This window comes from Oncorhynchus keta, chromosome 7 (assembly GCF_023373465.1).
Source record: "Oncorhynchus keta strain PuntledgeMale-10-30-2019 chromosome 7, Oket_V2, whole genome shotgun sequence".
In the NCBI taxonomy this organism is placed as follows: Eukaryota; Metazoa; Chordata; class Actinopteri; order Salmoniformes; family Salmonidae; genus Oncorhynchus; species Oncorhynchus keta.
The window spans coordinates 7627968-7649977 of record NC_068427.1 but is presented as its reverse complement, the minus strand read 5'-3'; the positions used below and the strand labels follow the sequence as shown (position 1 = coordinate 7649977).

General features: G+C 40.9%; 1 protein-coding gene across 2 annotated transcripts in view; it reads right to left on the bottom strand.

The window, feature by feature from the left end:
• The window catches only part of LOC118385916 (inactive dipeptidyl peptidase 10-like), a 263791-nt gene that overhangs the window by 82544 nt on the left and 159237 nt on the right, over positions 1–22010 (bottom strand). For both annotated transcript variants that reach the window (XM_035773157.2, XM_035773158.2), the window contains exons 2-3: positions 17820–17934; positions 15156–15251 (exon numbers count right to left, since the gene is read on the bottom strand). In XM_035773157.2, coding sequence (XP_035629050.1) covers positions 15156–15251; positions 17820–17934 — 211 coding nt within the window. The remainder of the gene's footprint in view (positions 1–15155; positions 15252–17819; positions 17935–22010) is intronic.

Genomic DNA, 22010 nt, shown 5'->3' with positions numbered 1-22010 from the left:
TGACTTGATGACAGCTTTCGCACACTCTTAACTTATAAGAAGGCACACCTGTTAATTGAAATGCATTCCAGGTGACTATCTCATGAAGCTGGTAGAGAGAATGCCAAAAGTGTGCAAATCTGTCATCAAGGCAAAGGATGGCTATTAGAAAAATCTCAAATATAAAATATATTTTGATTTGTTTAACCCTATTTTTGGTTACTACGATTCCATATGATGTCTTCAATATTATTCTACACGTGAATAAGTCTCGTTAATAAGTAAGCAATAATCGCACACCTCCAACAATGTGAGAATGCACAAGTCAATTACTTTGTAATGGCTGAAAATATTTTGTATTCGATATATTGTCCCCATGCACCAGATGCCATGTTGATGCAATTCACAATCTATTTGAAGCTATCATTTCCACTTGCTGCAGAAACAAACATATTAAAAACATTACCAACAGAGCACTGTATTTTTTAGGCGTCTGTCAGGAATGACTATATTTCAAAAGATGTGTTGCATGATCCAACTTGAATACATTTCATCTTAACATGCTTAAGGGCCAGTCTTGGTATATTGAAAGTGGCAGTTTTTTTCTTTCACGATTAAACTCTTGGAGCCCAAGAGGCATAAGTAGAAAAACGTCTGTAAATTGACTAGCTTTATCACACCCATACCTCAAGCTACAGTCAGTGACTGACTTTCAAGAGTCCTTTTAAATTAGAAAATAATGTTCAACCTTTCAGGCAGACCTGTGACTCAGCACCGATTTGAAATATGATAATAGGCCTGAGTGTCAAGTAGGTAAAAAGACAAGATTCTTCCAAAATTGACTAGCTCCAACAGCACTCTGAAAAATAAATGAAACCCAAGACCAGAAAAGGTCCTGCGTCTTCATATCCCTCTGACGTCCATTTAGTTGCCATGGAAACATATTGAGGCTTGTAAATCAGCTTGCCGTTGGTTGTCATGGAGGAGACAAAGTGAACTATCTATAAAGATGAACTAATGAAAGACAGCCATCTTTTCCCTGTTCTATAATTAAAACAAACATATTTAATTCCTAGCGCATTATCCCCTCATGGTCACAAAGTCTTGTTTCAATATTGGGGAGTCAAATGTCCACATTAAATGTTCTCAGTACATAATGAAGTGGAATGTCACAGGCCTATGGTGGGGTGGAATAGTGGATAGGAGTGTCATCCCACAATGCATTGCCCTGGTGCCCGAGGGATGCAGGGGACTGTGGCTGGGACGTGACTTACAGTATATGATGCACGTAGAAGAGTGTTTGATTTGGATTCAACCTTAGTCTTTGGCTGAACCTGAAAAATGATCGGATGGATGAACACCTGAGAATAAAACTAGATGGATGAAAAAAATGTTTTGTTTGTCATTTGCTGCATAGAGGAACCCTGAACTAGTCTATTGCTACTCTATATAGTTTAGCATAGAAGAGACCTTTAGTGGCATGCTTTAGAAAAACAAATATTGATGGAAAGATTAGCAACTGTTGGCAACTTGACATATGCAATGACTGAATTTTCTAGAACATAGAGTAATCATAGCCAAAAAGAACGCTAAATAAGCATGTGACACCTTCACAAACAAATTCTGATTGATCAAATGTGAAAGCTCAAAAGGTTAGATTAACACGGTCACTTTGGTGACACATCCCATGGGAAGGAAGAAGTGAAAGGAGAAAAAAGGCAGTATTTTTAGAGGGGTGAAGTCAGGGTACAACCCAGAGGCACAGCCCAACTAGCACATAATGTTCTGAGAACCATATGTTTCTTAGAGCTTGGTGAGAGCGTGGTTGTCCTTTGGTTATTTTGCATAAAAACTTCCCACAAGATTCTGGGAGTGGTGCAGGATACCCAGCTAGCGCTTAAAGTAATGTTCTCAAATTGTTCCGAGAATGTTGTTAGGTTCCAATTATCAGAGTAAGAACTCGACGGACAATGAAAGCTTAAACCAAGTTTATTCTTCCCAAAGGATCGAACAGCTGAATCGACAATAACATGTTTACAATAGTGGTGATATATGTACCCCACTTTTGGTGAAGTCTCCTCCACCTCGCAAAATGTTTTATCTTTATTGCTAGGTAGGAAACTAAGTGATTACGGGCCATAAACTTTTCCTTCTCCCTTAATGTGACCTGACCTGACCTTGACCCCCTTCATCACTAATCCATGGCTCTCTCCCCTTATCAATGCCTGCCTCATGTGATTGTTTTCCCTACACTTAGTACATTCCAAGGTACCCATTAACTTCTGGTGTAGCCCCTCGACTATGGCACCCCTCATTTCTCTATTACAACTAATGAATAATAACATTAACATTTCAGAAATCCAAACTTATCAACGTTAAGAAACAACATTCTTCTGTCAGAATTTCAGTACATCAGCATAATGTTTTCTATACATTTCCTCATGGTTCTATTTAAAGTCATGTTCTCAGAACATTAAGAAAACTTTCCATTAAAAAAACATAAGGAAACATTAGAAAGGTCAAAGAATGTTCTAAGAATGTTATTTAAAAACATTTAAATTCTGTTCTCAGCTTCAACAAATCTCTTGTCTGTTTGGAAAATGTCAAATAAAATGTTTGCTACCGTTTAGGCCTTAGGGTGAGGCCAATGCAGGAAGAGTGAGTGGACACTTCAATGACTAGTATGATTATGGGCGGCAGGGTAGCCTAGTGGTTATAGCGTTGGATTAGTAACCGGAAGGTTGTCGTTCTGTCATTGAAAATAAGAATTTGTTCTTAACTGACTTGCGATGAAAAGTGCACCCTTGACAAGGGAATTCATTCGACAATTTCTACATTTAGACACACATTTTCAACTGTAATTATACTAATTCGGTTGCTTTTAGTATTCCTGAGAGGGGTTGCAGTAGCAAGTTCATTGTTTTGCTGGCGCACTTCATCTATTCAACTACAAAACAAAAGTTCACACTCCATAGGAGGCCCAATCCACTTGCAATTTGCATGACTTTTCTGTCTTAGTGTAACAGGGGAAATGTATGCACCAATGTTTTGTCTAAGTAGCTTTGCTCAACTTCTATTCAAATCAAATTGTATTTGATGAGTTTGGATTGGTCTGTAATGTAGCACACTTCTGTCTATTTAATCTACCTTTATTTAACTAGGCAAGTCAGTTAAGAACAAATTCTTATTTTCAATAACGGCCTAGGAACAGTGGGTTGTTCAGGGGCAGAACGACAGATTTGTACCTTGTCAGCTCAGGGATTTGAACTTGCAACCTTCCGGTTACTAGCCCAACGCTCTAACCACTAGGCTACCCTGCCGCCCCTATAACATGAGATGCTCAGTATGTTTAGCTAATCTACATAAGTTTTGCTCTCCGCTTTCAGGAGGACCAAGTTTTGAAATCAGTGGACTTAGAGTATGATAGCTAAGGAGAAAATCCTGGTGTTTGATTGCAAATATGCTGACAGAGTGGAAAAGCAAACACACAGAAGGATGTTGTATAAAACACCTGTTGCCAGATTACATCTTCAAACTGAGGGCAACTATTGCATCCGTGGCAGAGAAGGAGAAGCATCTGTTGGGTTCACCTTGGGGTCATGATAGGGGCTGTACCGAATGTTTGATGTATTATAAGAATTGATTATCCTTATGTTGTATTAATAGAAGGGGAAGGGTTATAAGACCCCATTTACAGGGTCCTAGACTATAGATTAACAATATATACAATATGCATTATGAGGTTTAATATTGTTCCACAGTACTTTTCTTGTCTCTGCTTCTTATAAAAAAAATGTTCTGAGAGATGTGTCAAAGATAAAAGAGATGCAGAGACAAAGAACTCTGCAGGGGAGTGAAGGAGATAAGAGACTAGTTAGACATTCCACTATAAATCAACTTAGGGAGGGGATATTTACTGCTAAGCCTTTAGATAACACTGAAACTCTTGTTTCTATAGCTGTGTAGGCATGGGTTTGGTCTCAAGAGTAGAAGGTAATGACGTAGGCAGTGACATCACTAAGATATATGACTGCAGACATAATAAAACAACTTGGACCCTTTTCTATTTTGCAGAACTTACTCAGAAACATGTGTGCTATGTTCCTGTTGTCAACTTCTGTCTGCAATTGCATTCAACCATATTCCCAGTCACCTTGCCGTGGTTAAATGCAGTGGTTTGTGCTTTCAGTTTTGTGCAAATGCTCCCATCTATCAACGGGTTTGGTTTTGTAAGGTTTGAATAGTCACAGTGGGAAAAACATCCCCTATGCACTTCCTGATGAACTCCGTCACCGCGTCAGTGTGTACGTCAATGATATTCTCAGAGGCAACCCGGAACATATCCCAGTCCGTGTGGGCGTCTCATGGTTTTGATTTTGTTTGACGTGATCAATGCTGAGGAAAGGCAGGGGTCTTTGCATTCAGCAGACAGTTGTAAAGGTCCTGGACAGGAGAGTGGGTCTAGATGATATGAAGGTCAGAGGATCCACACGATGTAAGTGTTATTTAAGAAGTTGAAACTGGCCCGCTTTAAAGTGAAAGTCCTATGTGCTGTCATAGAGTCGAGTTCCAAACTTCTCACTGAGCAGTGGCCTGTGCCGGCCTACTACTGAGCCTTGCCACAGCCGCGCAATCCTTATCTAATACATCTCTGTCGGCTCTCATTGGCCCTCCCTCACCCACACCACCAGGTGAGAGCAAATCAATACCTAGACTCGTCAGGATGCCACTATGGCCTTCTCCGATTGCTCACCCATCGGCAAGGGCCCGCCTGCCAGCAACTACATTTGTCCTCCTTTTCGAAACAGTGTGACTTAACACAGGTATGATAAATACAGAGTATCACACACTGGTCAGTTACATAACACAGGATTGGACAGTGTATTACTGTGTATTACAAGGCTACCTTTACAAGGCTACCTTAGGTGTGAGTGGAGTGTTGTGGTTCCATGCAAACCAAGTGGGAGGGGGAATGTTGCCACTATTCCCTGTTATGGAATTGGGAAATCAATGGGAATCAACTGGGCTGGAGACCAAATGTCTGGCCAGTATCGACAGGAGATTACCGATTCCAATAAATGGAATCAACAGGAGATCGAGGCAGTCATTCCCACCTGCCACATATGGGTGTGAGGAACACCACGGGCCTAGAACACCAGAGACCAAGAGAGATGTCTCACTTTTCCCCTAACTCAATCTCACGCTCTGCTTCTGTTCTGTTTCCACATCACAGTTTGTAGAAAATGTATTTCTCTAAAATATATACTATGCTCTCTTTAACTCTCTCGCATCTCTGGAAGTATATCTGTCTTCCTATTTCTTTCATAGTCATTCAGAATAGGGATAATGGGTGTGCCCGCACTTGCTAGAATTTATTGGTGTCACAGTAACCTTGCAATAGCTGGAGAATAATAGCAAATACAAACATTTTATAGAGGCCTCTACACCACAGGTGACTGACATTGGAGGATGTTGCACAAATGAGGCAGCATTTCAAAACAGAATATTTGTCTATGTGGGAAGGATGAGAGAGGTGTAAGGATATTACACCCGTTCTCTTGTTTCTCCCTTTTTCCCCTCCCTCCATCCAGCTGTGGCTGGCTGCCTGCACTGCTGGAGCTGCTTAAGCGCTAAATTATGCAATTTTAATGCCCTCGCACACACACAGACACACATATGCATACACACACACAAACACACAAAAGCCTGGCACATTCTCCCTTACTATTATGCCCTACAGCGCCGCTTGGGGATTCTTAAACGTTAATTAATGGCAGGCACCGAAGCATGGGATTTCTCATTAACCCCAGAGAACGATGCTGCAGAAGCATGCAAGAGGAAAAACATTATAAGAGGGACGCCTTGGTACCTTTTTACTTGTTTCTGATCTGTTCTTTGCATCCTGCTCTACTGATCATTGGCAGCTGACAAGATTGAGGCTGTTCTTTACCTCTGGCTTCTTAATGGCAAAGGGGCAGACGAATATAGTGACTTAATTACGGAGCTTATCAGGTAAATTAGAGAATATAGGTGCGGTTAAAGGTTACTGTGAGGGGAACCAAGATGAAGCAGACGGCTGGGCAGTGAGTGTGACACACACAGTTCAGAACTGTTCTGAATAAAATATTTGTCATTTAATTTGAGCAAATAACATGACTGTGAGGCAAGGAGGAAGGTGTGGTGGGAAAGGATTGTTTGGTAGATTAAGCCAATGCCTATGCACCGGGAGTTTTTCCAGGACTTTCTGTATTTGCTAAGAAAGGCCAAGTTTGATGTTTGGTCTACCAGACTCTTCACGCATTTGGGCGGAAACTAGTGTCTAGAAACGAGATTACGGTCATTCTAATGTCGTTTTCAACAACTTTTCTACATATAATAGCCTTACGAATTGTACAATACAAATACAGTATAACAAAAAAGGATATAAACACATGGAACAGACTAATGGTGTAAGAAAAATAATGGGAATGATTGTATGCCTATATGAGAGGACTGGAAGAAAGGAAGTAATAGAACTGACATGGTACAGAGCAACAGAGTTGACTGGATGTGAGGGAGTAGCAAACTGACATGTTACAGAGTAACAGAGTTGACTGGATATGAGCAAGTAACAGAACTGACTTGGTACAGAGTAACAGAGTTGATTGGATGTGAGGGATTAGCAAATTGACATGTTACAGTGTAACAGAGTTGACTGGATATGAGGAAGTAACAGAACTGACATGTTACAGAGTAGCAGGGTTGACTGCATAAGAGGAAGTAACAGAACTGACTTGGTACAGAGTAACAGAGTTGACTGGATGTGAGGGATTAGCAAACTGACATGATACAGAGTAACAGAGTTGACTGGATGTGAGGGAGGAACAGAATTGACATGTTACAGACAGGATGGGAAATTCACTTTTCGGTCCACCAGCCAGTGTGGCAGGTAGATAAAATAGAACACCATACCTACTGTGAAGCATGGGGGTGGAAACATCATGCTTTGGGACTGTTTTTATGCAAAGGGACCAGGACGACTGATCCGTGTAAAGGAAAGAATGAATGGGGCCATGTATCGTGAGATTTTGAGTGAAAACCTCCTTCCATCAGCAAAGGCATTGAAACGTGGCTGGGTCTTTCAGCATGACAATGATCCCATACACACCGCCCGGGCAACGAAGGAGTGGCTTCGTAAGACGCAATTCAAGGTCCTGGAGTGGCCTAGCCAGTCTCCAGAGCTCAACCCCATAGAAAATCTTTGGAGGGAGTTAAAAGTCCGTGTTGCCCAGCAACAGCCCCAAAACATCACTGCTCTAGAGGAGATCTGCATGGGGGAATGGGCCAAAATACCAGCAACAGTGTGTGAAAACCTTGTGAAGACTTACAGAAAATGTTTGACCTCTGTCAATGCCAAAAAAGTGTATATAACAAAATATTGAGATGAACTTTTGTTATTGACCAAATACTTCTTTTCCACCATAATTTGCAAATAAATTCATAAAAAATCCTACAATGTGATTTTCTGGATTTTTTTTCTCATTTTGTCTGTCATAGTTGAAGTGTGCCTATAATGAAATATATAATGAAAATTACAGGCCTCTCTCATCTTTTTAAGTGGGAGAACTTGCACAATTGGTGGCTGACTAAATACTTTTTTGCCCCGCTGTACATGTTGTCTTGACGTTGTATTAGTTAATGTGACGACTGTTGTTCATCGAATGATTAAACGTTTCTAGTTTCTATTTCCCAAATTAACTCAAAGAATATCAGAATATCGATTTTACAACAGCCGCTAATTTACCAGTTACCTCTACAATCTCGTTCTGAACGTCGTATAGTCCGTGAATCTGCACGGACCCGTGTCTCACCGATGAGTTCGTACCACACCAATCTTAGTTGAATATTTATTTACTGGAAAGCTAAAATGATGATAAAAGATACACATAGACAAAACACATTATAGGCTATTGATTAGAACTTAAAACATTAGCATTATGTTGTTTAATAATTAATATGAACTTATTTTCTTTGCATTATTTGAGGTCTGAAAACACTGCATCTATTTGGTTATTTTGACCAGTTGTCATTTTCTGCAAATAAATGCTCTAAATAGTTTATAGTTTAAATAATAAAACAAAAATGCTAATTTTACCCAAACAAATACCTATAAATAGTAAAACCAGAGAAACTGATAATTTTGTGGTCTTTCTTGTCAATTTAACCAACCCCAAATGCTCTGTGTGACCACTGGCCATTCTTACCTGCTAATGACAAAATCTACCGACATTTTGCGGGTTTTCATTTCCTCCAGCACAACCTTGGTACGTGGCTTAAGAGAGTTGACTGGATGCGAGGGAGTAACAGAAATAACATGTCACAGAGTTGACTGGTAGATGTAGGATGTAAAAGAACTGACTGGTTACTGAACTGACTAGTAAGGTGAGTGAAGGATAGGACGTGAGAGGGTAATGGAGCCAACTGGTACATCATGTGTTATGTTACTGAACTACAAGATGCAAGCTGATGTGACATACTCTTCCCACCAGATTGTCACTGGCAGGTTGAGGATGTTCAGCCCTCAAGGGAAGACTGTGCTAATACTGATAGAGACTGACAAAGAGAGAGCATTGCATGACCGTGGCTGACACACACACACACACACACACAAAGAGGAATTCACACAGAAAACAACAGCTGGGGTACACATTCTATGTCACACTTCACACATATGCATACTTTTGCCAGTTGTCTTCCTGTAATGTTTATACTGCTCTTCATTAACTGGTCACACAGAATAACAAATTATCAACATGCAATGATGCATAAATGGTCATTTCCCTCAACTAGAGAGAGAGAGAGAGAGAGAGAGAGAGAGAGAGAGAGAGAGAGAGAGAGAGAGAGAGAGAGAGAGAGAGAGAGGGATTCGTATCGGCATTATGGAATGTTAACTAATGTAGGAAAGCAACATGTTCGCTGGGTAGATACAGGATAACTGCCACAATCAAGGAAACACTTGAGTAAATGAGGGATACAAAGTATATTGAAGATCGGTGATTCCACACAGGTGTAATTCCTGAGTTAATTAAGCAATTAACATCCCATAACATTAGGGTCATGTATAAAAATGCTCAGTTGCTGCCGTGGCTAGAAGAGGAGATCTCAGTGACTTTGAAAGAAGGACAAAGGAGCATCTGAGGTTTAAAGGGTGTGTGTCAGTCACCAGATCTCAACCCAAACGAACACTTGTGGGAGATTCTGGAGGGACTCCTGAGACAGCATTTTCCACCACCATCAACAAAACACCAAATAATGGAATTTCTTGTGAAAGAAGGGTGTCACATCCTTCCAATCGAGTTCCAGGCACTCGTAGAATCTTTCCCAAGGAGCATTGAAGCTGTTCTGGCTTGTGGAGGCTGAACACCCTATTAATAACCCTTTAACTGTTTTCTCAACTGGCTGGTACAGTATGTTTTGACTGTGGAATTAATTGGGGATATGAAGAAAAACCTTGAACTGGATTGGTCAACCCTCCCCGGCCTTCTGCACCAATTTACATAATGTGTATCCTTTTAGGTTACTGCAGTTCAGACTTGTGGCACTCTAACTTGCCACTCGGAGGGCTGGAAGAAAACTCAATATCAGACACCACAGATATGGGATAAAAGGCTAAAGGAACTGAACTGATTCCACTTATCATCTATGCTCTTAAACTATCCCTTCCATCTAACAGCTCATCTGTTCTTAGCATCAATTTGTATCATTCATCCATAGCAACAGTATTTAATCTCTGTCACAGGAATCTTTAGCCTCATGGACTCAGGAAAGGCAGCATCAATCAAGGCTTTGATTTGATTTACACTTTGCCATTGATTCTCCTATCAACTATTTCATACATCCCACATATTCACCATTTGCAATCTATATTGAACAAAAATATAAACGCAACATGTAAAGTATTGGTCCCATATCCCAGAAGTGTATTTCTCTCTAATTTTGGCATTATTTTTTATTCAAATTTTTATTCAAATTTGACCCAAATTAAAGATATACAATCACATTGGGTTGCAGGTATAATATAGTTTTATTAAAGGGAAAGAAAACTCTAACTAAACTATACTGAACAAAAATATAAACCCAACATGTAAAGTGTTGGTCCTATGTTTCATGAGCTGAAATAAGATGCCTGAAAATTTCCATTTCTCCCTTGACAAGATAATCAAAAGATCCCAATTATTTTCCATACACTTATTTCTAAATAAAAAAATTGCACAAATTTGTTTACATAGCTGTTAATGAGCATTTCTCCTTTGCCAAGATAATCCATCCACCTCACAGGTGTGGCATATCAAGAAGTTGATTAAACATGCTCAAGGAAACAAGCATGCTCAAGGAAACACTTGAGTAAATGAGGGATACAAAGTATATTGAAGATCGTGATGGAATATAGACTATATATATATATAGTGCCAAGTGCTGGGGACAAAAAAAGGCCACTTTAAAATGTGCAGTTTTGTCACACAACACAATGCTACAGATGTCTCAAGTTTTGAGAGTTTGTGGAATTGGCATGCTATAACTGTAGGAATGTCCACCAGGGCTGTTGCCGGAGAATTTTAATGTTCACTTTCCTATCATAAGCTGCCTCCAACGTCATTTTAGAGAATTTGGCAGTACGTCCAACCGGACTAAAAATGGCAGACTACGTGTAACCAAAGGACCTCTACATCCGGCTTCTTCACCTGCGGGATAGTCTGAGACCAGCCATCCGCACAGCTAATGAAACTAAATAGGAATTCTGTCTGTAATAAAACTCTTTCTGATTGACTGGGCCTGGCTTCCCAGTGGGTGGGCCGCCCATGCACCCCTGCTCAGGCATGTGAAATCCCTAGACAATTGACTGATTTTCTTATATGAACTGTACCTTGAAATTGTTGCATTTATATTTTTGTTCAGGAAATATTCAAAGACAATACCAACAGATCAGCCAGGTCTGAGTTCATGTAAAATATCATACAGTTGTTAGATCTAGCCTACTTATCCATGTTCTTCAACATTAACTAGTCACAAACTGTTACACAAATTTGGATAATTTTCCTAGATATTTGATCTGAGAACTACAAGATAAACAGTAGCTTAACGATTGTCCTGTTCGGATTAAAATCATTGTGGGAAATTAGACTTGAATCAATAGGCATTCAACCATTATAAACATTATTGTCTGGTTAGCTTGGTAGTTAGCATAACTTAAGAGCAAATTAAGTTTTTGCTGTTATCTAAAACAACACCTGGGAATGTGTTTATCACCCAATTGAAAGATAGCTGATATGCATTTTTCTACATTGTAATTGACACGATACAACCTTTAGTAGGCTGCTGGCAGGCTGCTGCCAGGCTTCGGCTGTGGTACAGCAAAGGCAGTTTATGATTAATAAAAAATGCAATGCTGATGGGTGGTAACATTTAAATAAAACTCAGCCCTTAAACAAGACATAGGCTGAAAAAAAAGTGGGCAGTTTCGGATTTGTCACTTCAAGCCCAAACAACTAAACGATGACTTATTGACTTAAATCGTTGTGCAACATCATACTGTAGGTAAGCTCTGGTCATCGTCTTTTAGCTCGAAAAAGTGTATTTCTACCGGTGTGAGCGTTTAAGCACTACAAGAGAGAAAGATCAACTTTACAGCAGCTACTAGCTACTGAGACAGAGAGCACACAGCACAGCCAAGGTCATCTAGGTTTTATTGCTAACCTAAAAAGTACTACATGGACTAGCTACTACCTATCTCGGCAATTTGGTCCTGCCGTACATACCTACATATACGCACGCTACTGTCACAAGACGCAGGCCTCCTTATTGTTCCTAGAATTTCTAAGTAAACAGCTGGAGGCAGGGCTTTCTCCTATTGAGTTCCAAATACTACTTGTTGAAAAACGTTTACCCCTTTTTCTCCCCAATTTGTGCTATCCAATTGGTAGACAGTCTTGTCTCATCGCTGCATCTCCCATACGGACTCGGGAGAGGCGAAGGTCGAGAGCCGTGCATCCTCCGAAACACAACTCAACCAAGCCGCACTGTTTCTTGAAACAATGCCCACTTAACCCAGAAGCTAGCTGCACCAATGTGTCGGAGGAAACACTGTGCACCTGGCGACCGTGTCAGCGTGCACTGCGACCGGCCCGCCACCGGAGGCGCTAGTGCACGATGGGACAAGGACATCCCTGCCAGCCAAACCCTCCCCTAACCCGGACGACGCTGGGCCAATTGTGCGCCACCCCATGGGTCTCCCGGTCGCGGCTGGCCTAGAGCTCCATTTCTATGGAATGGTCTACCGATCCATGTTACAAATGCAGACTCAGTCTCAACCTTTAAGTCTTTACTGAAGACACATCTCTTCAGTAGGTCCTATGATTGAGTGTAGTCGGCTCAGGGTTGCAACGTTGAACGGCAAAGCACTGGAGTGACGAACCACCCTTGCAGTCTCTGCCTGGCTAGCTCCCCTCTCTCCACTGGGATTCTTTACATCTGTCCTATTAAAGGGGTTGAGTCACTTGTTGCTCGCACTCTTCTCGGGCTCGTGCAGTGTGGGAGATCTTCGTGGGCTATACTCAGCCTTCTCTCAGGGTAGTAAGTTAGTGTGTTGATCCCTTTAGTGGCGTGGGGGCTGTGCTTTGGAAAAGTGGTGGGGTTATATCCTGCCTGGTTGGCTGTGTCCGGTGATAACTTTGGACTGGACCACAGTGTCCCCCAACCCCCCATCTCAGTCTCCAGTATCTATGTTGCAATAGTCTATGTGCCTGGGGGCTAGAGTCAATCTATCATATCTGGTGTAATTCTCCTGTCTTATCTGGTGTTCTGTGCGATCTTAAGTATGCTCCCATTTCTCTCTCTCCTCCCCCAGCAAAATTAAGGCTAAACCCCGCCTATTTCCACAAATTCTCTTCTTGAAATCTAATTTTAAACTTAACCTTAACCCTAACCACACTACTAACCTTATACCTAACCCTAACCTTAAATTACGACCAAAAAGACAATTTTAGTATTCATGAATTCTTAAGATATAAGTCCATTTTGTGGCTGGGGTAACAAGTGACAACCCACAGACAGAGCGCATTGTGTGTTACCCTTAAAAGGGTCCGTGCGGAAACACAGACTTTTGAGTGATGGAATGGAGATGCAATTAAATGTGTAAAAAAAATGTACGCTGTTTAAGATATCTAACATTAACTGTAATTAACATATTACCTTCATCAGCCCTAGTTTTATTATAACCTTGCACATCTACATTTGCAATGCCACATACAGTATAGATTCCAATCTAAACTATTTAAAGCAGAGGTGGGCAACTCCAGTCGTTGGTGTCACACTTTTGCCCCAGCCCCACCTCACACACCTGACTCCAATATTCAACTAATTATGGTCTTCAGTTTAGAATGCAATTAGTTTATTAATCAGCTGTGTTAGCTTTAGGGCTGGGGGGAAAAGTGTAACACAAATCAGGCCCCTGAGGACTGGAGCTGCCCATCAGTGATCTAAAGCTTCTCTCTCATCTGGATCATCTTAAAACCTACAAAGCCACACCATGATCAATTTCAGGTCTCCCATATTACACACTGTCTATTTGTTATCTCATCCTATTTGTCTGGGGTCCATTTTGTCCCATTTATTCTCAATGCCGTACTCGTAAACCTGGTTTTCTGACTGGTTTGACGCAATGTTATCTCTCTCTATCTCTAGCCTGAGGTCAGCTCTGTGAATGAGATGGTGGTGCGGAGATAGTGGAGAAATTTCACTGAGGTGATAAAATATTGATGGACAGAAAGGCCTTGCTTCTTCCCTGTGGCGAATTGGGTGCATGCGATCGAAGTGAAGCAGTTAAGGGCAGAGAGGAATCTGAAACTAACAGCCCAAATGGCATCGGGAAAGCAGGAAAGAAAAACAGATTGTAAGTTGGTTCTCCGGAGCATCTTAGGGAGTCGGCGTCCCATTATCTCAATGTGATCGTTATCTTGTCTGTACAACACAACCATAATCAGATTCACTTTTGCTTCACTTAACACGCTTTATTCAGAGATCTGCTCTTCCAGGCTGTTACTTTAACATACAAGCCCCATCCAGCAGATAAGGAATCAATACAATGTAAATATGTGCCAGAGGGATAGAAAAGACAGTACAAATTCAGTATCTGAATTTGCATAATCAGTTGCTGGTATACACAAAGGCTGGGATATGAGACATGCAAGCCTGGTTTTGTTTGACAATGAATTATATAAATGTGCCACATTTAAAGTAGCTGGCCAATCAGCGGTCTAAAGGAGGATGAGCTGGCCAATCAGCGGTCTACTTGCGTGAATATTTTTAATGACTGGTATACACCCACACCATTCTGTTGTTGGGGTACACCCACACCATTCTGTTGTTGGGGTACACCCACACCATTCTGTTGTTGGGGTACACCCACACCATTCCAACAGAAAAGCTGATTTTTAACAAACTTTTTTTGGGGGGGAAGGAAAACTATTTCACTCAAATTGTAAGTAACTATAGGTCATATTTCATAGAAATATGGAAACACTAGGCAGTTACTTTAAAAAAGGTTGAAGGCAGGTGAGGGATCATTCATCCTTTTGTTGTCGAACCAACTCAGCCCTTTGTTTTCGCTTTGCACAACCGACTGCAGACTTTCAGTATATCAAGATCGTGTTCATGTCTAACATGATTTTGAGGTAGTGTTTATTTTTGTGTAAGTGTGCTAAGTGTCTCCAACAAAGCAGTTTATTTCTAGGTGTTTTGAAGCATTCTTACTCATACCACATATACAGTATATACTACATACATATAATTGTTTACGTTATTTTGGGAACAATGAAACCAAAGTGAGAGACTATCAATGAAGCCTAACTTTTAAAATAAAGACGCAGGCATAATCTCCACATACTTTCCCCAGACCCTGCCACAGCGATTTGTGTTCAGTTACAAAAATGCTTAAATAACTAAATATTCACATGACCAACAACAATAAACTCCCAACAGTGAGACGTCATTGCCAATCTACGCCACCTTGTTTAAAGAAGTAAGGACATGCACCATGTCACACAACATTCTGCTCACTAAAACATGGCAACCAAGTTCCATCAATATTGTCCATCATCCAACAGCTATGGCAGAATTGTGGTGTACGTGTTGGCACTTACCGTTGATCCATTTGGCCTCCGGGTCGTGGGCAACAAACTCAGGCTTGAACAGATCTTCCACTGTGAGTTTGGTATCACTGCCAGCTTGGCTGTCCGCTTTTTAAAAAATCACAAAATGTTTTTATTAATTACAAACTATCATCACTGGGAACTCAATAATTTTCACGCCCTGGCCATAGAAAGGCTTTAATTCTCTATTTTGGTTAGGCCAGTGTGTGACTAGGGTGGGCATTCTAGTTTCTTTATTTCTATGTTTTCTATTTCTTTGTGTTTGGCCGGGTGTGGTTCAGAATCAGGGGCAGCTGTCTATCGTTGTCTCTGATTGGGAATCATACTTAGGCAGCCTTGTTTCCTTTCGCATTTGTGGGTAGACTTTCTTAGTGGCATGATTGCCCAAATTAAGCTTCACGGTGGGTTCCTTGTTTTTTTAGTGACATTCATTTCAAATAAAGAGAAATGTACGCTCATCACGCTGCCCTTTGGTCCAGTCATTTCCAGGAAGATGGCCGTGACAATAATGATCAAATCATTATCAATTTTGAAGTCTCCAGCATTGTTTATTCTCTCACAGAAGGAGCAAATAATAGCAATAAGGCACATGATACTAAAGGAAAAGGGATGTAGTATTGCTTCTTTTATTGAATTTGTGAAGCTTGCTGCATCAAAGTCTTTCTGAGGAACTGAAAGACATTTTCGAGAACTTGGGGTTACCCAGTTAGGGTCATCAAGTAAGTCTCCAATCAAAGTCAAGACTCCTTGGTCTTGACCTAGAAGCTATCCCAGACATATTCTGTCAAGAGGTTGCCTCTAGACACTGATCTAAGGTCAGCATTATGTTGTTGCTCCTGGTCAAGGTCAGCATTGGTGGGTAAGTTAATCTGATTCTAGATCTATGTTTATATTGTGTTCTGTTTACAGCATAATAATATAATAATATATGCCATTTAGCAGATTTATCCAAAGCGACTTACAGTCATGTGTGCATACATTCTACGTATGGGTGGTCCCGGGGATCGAACCCACTACCCTGGCGTTACAAACGCCATGCTCTACCAACTGAGCTACAGAAGGACCACGTATAGCATATAGCTGTATAAGAGTAACTATACATGTTGCATCCAGCTGTTAATAATGTCTTAGGTCTGTGCTTTAGTCAGAAAAATTACAGTCAGATTAATATACCAAGGACTAGAGATGTGGAGTGGTCTGGAAACGGGGACTTTAATCTAGGGCAGTTTTTAAAGCTGTTGGGACTCTTGAGTATGATGCTTACTTTAGCCTTTATGAATAAAATAAGTCAGGATAAAATCTTATCAGAAGATTGGTTGCACTTGGACGGCTTCACCTGCTCTAGAGGCAGACACTTTGAGCAACCTTTAAAATTCAGATGAAGAGGGAGCCAAACATTTAACAGAGAGAGAGGGAAGGTTGGAGGGGTGAGGGAGAGAAAGAGAGAGGAAAAGTAGAGAAAGAGAGATAAATGATCAGTGTTTCCCTTATAGTATATTCATTTAGCTAATATTAATTTGGCTAATAAAAAGAAGGCAAGATGAGCAAAAGATGGGCAAAAGAACACAGACACTGGACAGAAGAACTCTGCCTAGAAGACCAGCATCACAGAGTCACCTCTTCACTGTTGATGTTGAGACTGGTGTTTTGCGGGTACTATTTAATGAAGCTGCCAGTTGAGGACTTGTGAGGCACCTGTTTCTCAAACTAGACATGTACTTGTACTAATGTACTTGTCCTCTTGCTCAGTTATGCACCGGGGCCTCCCACTACTTTTCTTATTCTAGTTAGAGCCAGTTTGCGCTGTTCTGTGAAGAGAGTAGTACACAGCGTTGTACGAGATCTTCAGTTTCATGGCAATTTCTCGCATGGAATAGCCTTAATTTCTCAGAACAAGAATAGACTGACAAGTTTCAGAAGAAAGTTATTTGCTTCGGGCCATTTTGAGCCTGTAATCGAACCCACAAATGCTGATGCTCCAGATACTCAACTTGTCTAAAGAAGTCCAGTTTTATTGCTTCTTTATTGAGCACAACAGTTTTCAGCTGTGCTAACATAATTGCAAAAGGGTTGTCCAATGATCAATTAGCCTTTTAAAATGATTCACTTGGATTAGCTAACACAACAATTGGAACACAGGAGTGATGGTTGTTGATAACGGGCCTATGTATATATTCCAGCTACAATAATAATGTACAACATTAACAATGTCTAATAAATAGCTTTCGGAAACATGTTTTAACCGTAAAATGTTAAGCCATTAATGAGAGGATGTTGTTAAGCCATTTGTAAACTACTGTTGACAAGGACAGATGCTAATTGTGCAGAGAGAGAAGGGCCAAATGATTTTGAATGTCAGCCATGTTGGCCCGGGCTGGATAACTACAAAGCACTTCGGTTTGTAAATGATGTGGCAGCCAAATGCAATAGATAGCTCGCCCATCAGATACTCAAGGGGTTTTAAATTGTCTGGAGCACCAGGGGACAATGTGGTCTCTGTTCATCTGTGAGTCATTCCAAAGATTTCTGAGTACGTCACTCAGCATAAACTGTTATAAACTGCAGCAAATTGAGGATGTTGATGAACAGCTGAGTACTGAAACTAAGTCAATATACAAGGTGTAGTGTACTTATTATCTATGCCAAATACCGTACCTGGGGTGAGGAGGATGACAGACATGGTGATAAGAGAGCAGACCCCCAAAATAACCAGCAGAGCAATAGCAATTCCTTTCCAGTTCCTGTCAGGTGGAGCTCCCGCACCAAGGTCCTGTAGAGAAACAGAGAGAGTTAGGGAGAGAGGGAGAATGGGGAGAAAGAGAGAGAGAGAGAGAGAGCAACAGTTGTCAAAAGAGCGTTCTGGAAAATACCTTTCAACATCTTTGGAAAATACCAATGTTCAGCTAAAAGTAGACACACCTTGACACACAGAACCACAAAACACAGGGATAAACACACAAAAGGATAACAACCCCACATAAATGTTATAGATTTGAGCACATTTTCTTCCGAGCTCTATTTTCTTGCTTCCATCCACACAAACTATTTTTGAAGACCACAGAGACATGAGTATCACAGATACACAGTTCTTCTATGTTGAGTCAAAGTGTTATGTAGGAGCTTACAATAAACATACCCATAACGTAAAATGGCTGGAATGTCAAATTGAAAGCCAAATCCAATTCCCAGATCACAGACACTGTGCATGCCATACACATCCATTTTGAAGCAGGGACGCAATAGGAAGCAGCATGAGTTAGCATGGGTTTGATCCCTACGATACGATGTAAACAGCCTAAGAAGAAAAACACAATACTAAAACAGCACGGTGTGTTAGGATTAAGTGCTGGTCCTTGTGTCACAATAACTATGTCAATGATTGTGACCATGTCAATGACAGCAGAGAAAATGTTTACTCATGCACTAGGTACAGGTGAAGGATCTCAATTTGACCAGTTTCTCAAAGCAGGAAAATAAGCTTGCCGCAACAGAAATTGTGAATTATTGTGTGGAAATAATGAATTGACATTTGTGCATGGGCTGATACATTTTAATTTAGGGCAAATCAAATGAGACATTTTGAAGTGGAAATAACCAACTTTAGAAGACTTTTTAAACCTTGTACACACCACAAGTTTTGCATTTCCTGCAACAACAGGATGATCAAATTAAGATTATAAATCTGTAATAATAGAATAACATAAAGTAGTAAATAATACAGTCACAAAAGTTACTTTACTCATTCAGCTGTATAATAGTCAATGTGCTAGGCACGATGTTTCAGCATGTCACCTTGAGCTGCATTGATAACCAGCTCCATGGCGAGGCTCAAAATGAGCTGCATGATAGGGCTTAATCTAAGCTGTGATGTGCTGTGCGGTGGGGCTCAATGAATAACACGACCAACATTATGGCATTTTGTGTTTAAATTCAACTCTGAGGTAGGGAGGGGTTTATAAGTTGCATGGAGGAGCTCAGAGTAAATGGCATGAAGAGACTTTATGAAAAATGCAAGTTAATACTTCATCATTTGCATTTCAAGAGGGGAATTTGCATGGTTGAATTGTTTTCATTAAACCAATGACTGTATATATATAAAATATATCAAACTAAATCAAACGCTGAATACAACATGTGTTCCGTGAATGCTTACTTACAAGCCCTTAACCAACAGAGTGCAGTTCAAGAAAGAGTTAAGAAAATAATCCAAATAAACTAAAGTAAAAAACAACACAATAAAATAACAATAATGGTTTTAGCCATCGATCACGTGACACCATTCATTCCTATGTGATGACTCAATAGCGCATTGAAGCAAAATGATGTCGGCTAAGATGGCGTCTAATGGAGACGCTGGCCTTTAATCAATTAGATTTGCTCACTTCCTGCCTCCTTTCACCTCCTGCCTCCCAGGAGGCTGAAAAGATTTGACATGGGCCCTCAGATCCTCAAAAGGTTATACAGCTGCACCATCAAGAGCGGCTTAACTGGCTGCATCATCGCTTGGTTTAAACAAGTGTTTGGAATCCTACCGCAAGGCGCTACAGAGGTTAATGTGAACGGCCCAGCACATCACTGGGGCCGAGCTCCCTGCCATCCAGGACCTCTATACCAGGCGGTGTCAGAAGAAGGCCCAAAAAATTTACAAAGACTCCATCCACTCAATCCGCAGACTGTTCTCTCTGCTACTTCACGGCAAGCGGTACCAATGCACCAACAGGACCCTGAACATCTTCTACCCCTAAGCCATAAGACTTCTAAACAAGACAGCTAAAATCTAATCAAATGGCTACCTGAACTACCTGCATTGACCCTTTTTTGCACTAACTCTCTTGCACATACTTTATGCACACCCACTGGACTCTACCCACACACTCACACATACATACACTGACACTTCAACGCACAAATACTTAAAAAAAAATGTTTTAACCTTTATTTAACTCACACACATGCATACTGACACCATACACGCTTTCACACTCACCACATACGCTGCTGCTACTGTCTATTATCTATCCTGTTACCTACCTCAATTACCTCGTACCCATGCACATCAACTCAGTACTGGTACTCCCTATATAAAGCCATGTTATTTTTACTCATTATTTTTATGTTATTCACTGTGTATTTATTCCTAATTTGTATCTTATCTTTACTCTGCATTGTTGGAAATGTACCCGTAAGTAAACATTTCACTCTGTTGTCTATGAAGCATGTGACAAATAAAATTGGACAAAAGAAATTTAGGAGGGAAGGACACTTCCGTTTGCCTACTAACAAACTGACACACTCCTCGACCACTCAACCACTTAGTGGTTTACGGGTCACGGAGGAGAAAGGATGGAGGACAGACTTTTGCCAACGTGAGAAAAACCCATAACATGCGCAGTTTGAACTACACCAGGAAGTGATGTTGCTGGCTAGCTCAGTGCTGCCCCCTCTCATTGATCAACTCTAGTTGAATGCCGACCCGGGTACTGCAGGCTAAATTATCGTTATTATCGTTCTGTGTGAGATTTTTAAATAATTGGTTCAAGGACATGCATCTCTTGTATAAGATTAAATAATTGGTACCATGAGTTTCTTCAAAGCATGTTTTTATTTGATCAAAAATTAACCATGAGGATTGCCATCTTTTCCATTCACTATAATGAGGGATCCTGTTTTCAGCTAACATTGCCTGCAGTACCACGGTCTGCCTTGAATTTCCTTCAATGAGAAGGGGTAGTTGTTCTCCACTGCATTAAATCCTTTCTCGGAGTCTCTCTCTCACACTCCAACTTCATGACCCCCGACTACTGTAGTAACTCCCTGGCACAAACAAGCAGCCTTTTACCAGCTGTACAGTATCAGTGTGTGTCATTACCTCTATTCAACAAGACAGAAACACAACACTGTTTGCATTTAACAATTTCACAGGTTAACATGAAGAAAGGACACTGGTCATCGGGTCAAAATGGCCGCCTAAGTTAATAGCCATGCACTGGTGGGGTAAGAGGCTGTGGCACTGTCAGAGTTCTGCCTCAGTGGTCTTAAAAAGGCTCTCCTCCATCCACATCTGCTAGTTCTGATAAGGTGGCAACATTAAGACCCTCTCTCCACATCATCCAAACCACTAGCTTTCCTGGCTTCAATTGCCCACAAAACCCTGCAGGTACAGGGAGGGGATTACTGGCCGCCGACCCACTTTTAAGATGTGATTGGCTAGATGGGGTGAAGTAGAAAAATGGCAAGTTAGACCCAGGTCGCTGTATCAAAACGATTTTTAGACATTTCTGCTCCATCTTCCAGAGGAGGTGTTCAGTGTCTATTTATTAAATGTGTATCTTGGAGCTTTCACGGGGTAATTGTAAACTAAACCATCATATTTCTCCTGCTCTGGAAAATTTTCAAATGCTCAAGCACCTCTCCAACAGCAAAAGTGCAGTTTTCGGCTGTCCATATTTGCATGCCAGGGGGGCACCCCCTCGTTCTGTGACCAAAGTGTTGTATCAATTACGACCCCCAAAGGGCCGAGGAGGCTGATCTATTATCAGAGGTTAGGCCAATGCTCATTTAATTAATTCCACAAAAAAGGCTGCCTTGTCCTTGAATGACAGCAGCTCTAAATTGTCAAAGCCCTCCATACATGAGCTTTTCTCTTTCTCTTTCTACAATTTCCTACTTAGCAGTTTTGGAATCATCATCCTTAATTTATTAACTCAATTATGAGCAAAGATAGAGTCATGAGAGTTCTGGCCCGGCGTGTCTCTCCATTACCATTATGGGGATTAGGAAACCGTGGCAGGGCCCTGACAAATGCCTAGCCTCCAGGATTTTTTTTTTTTTTGCCTGCGTGTGTTC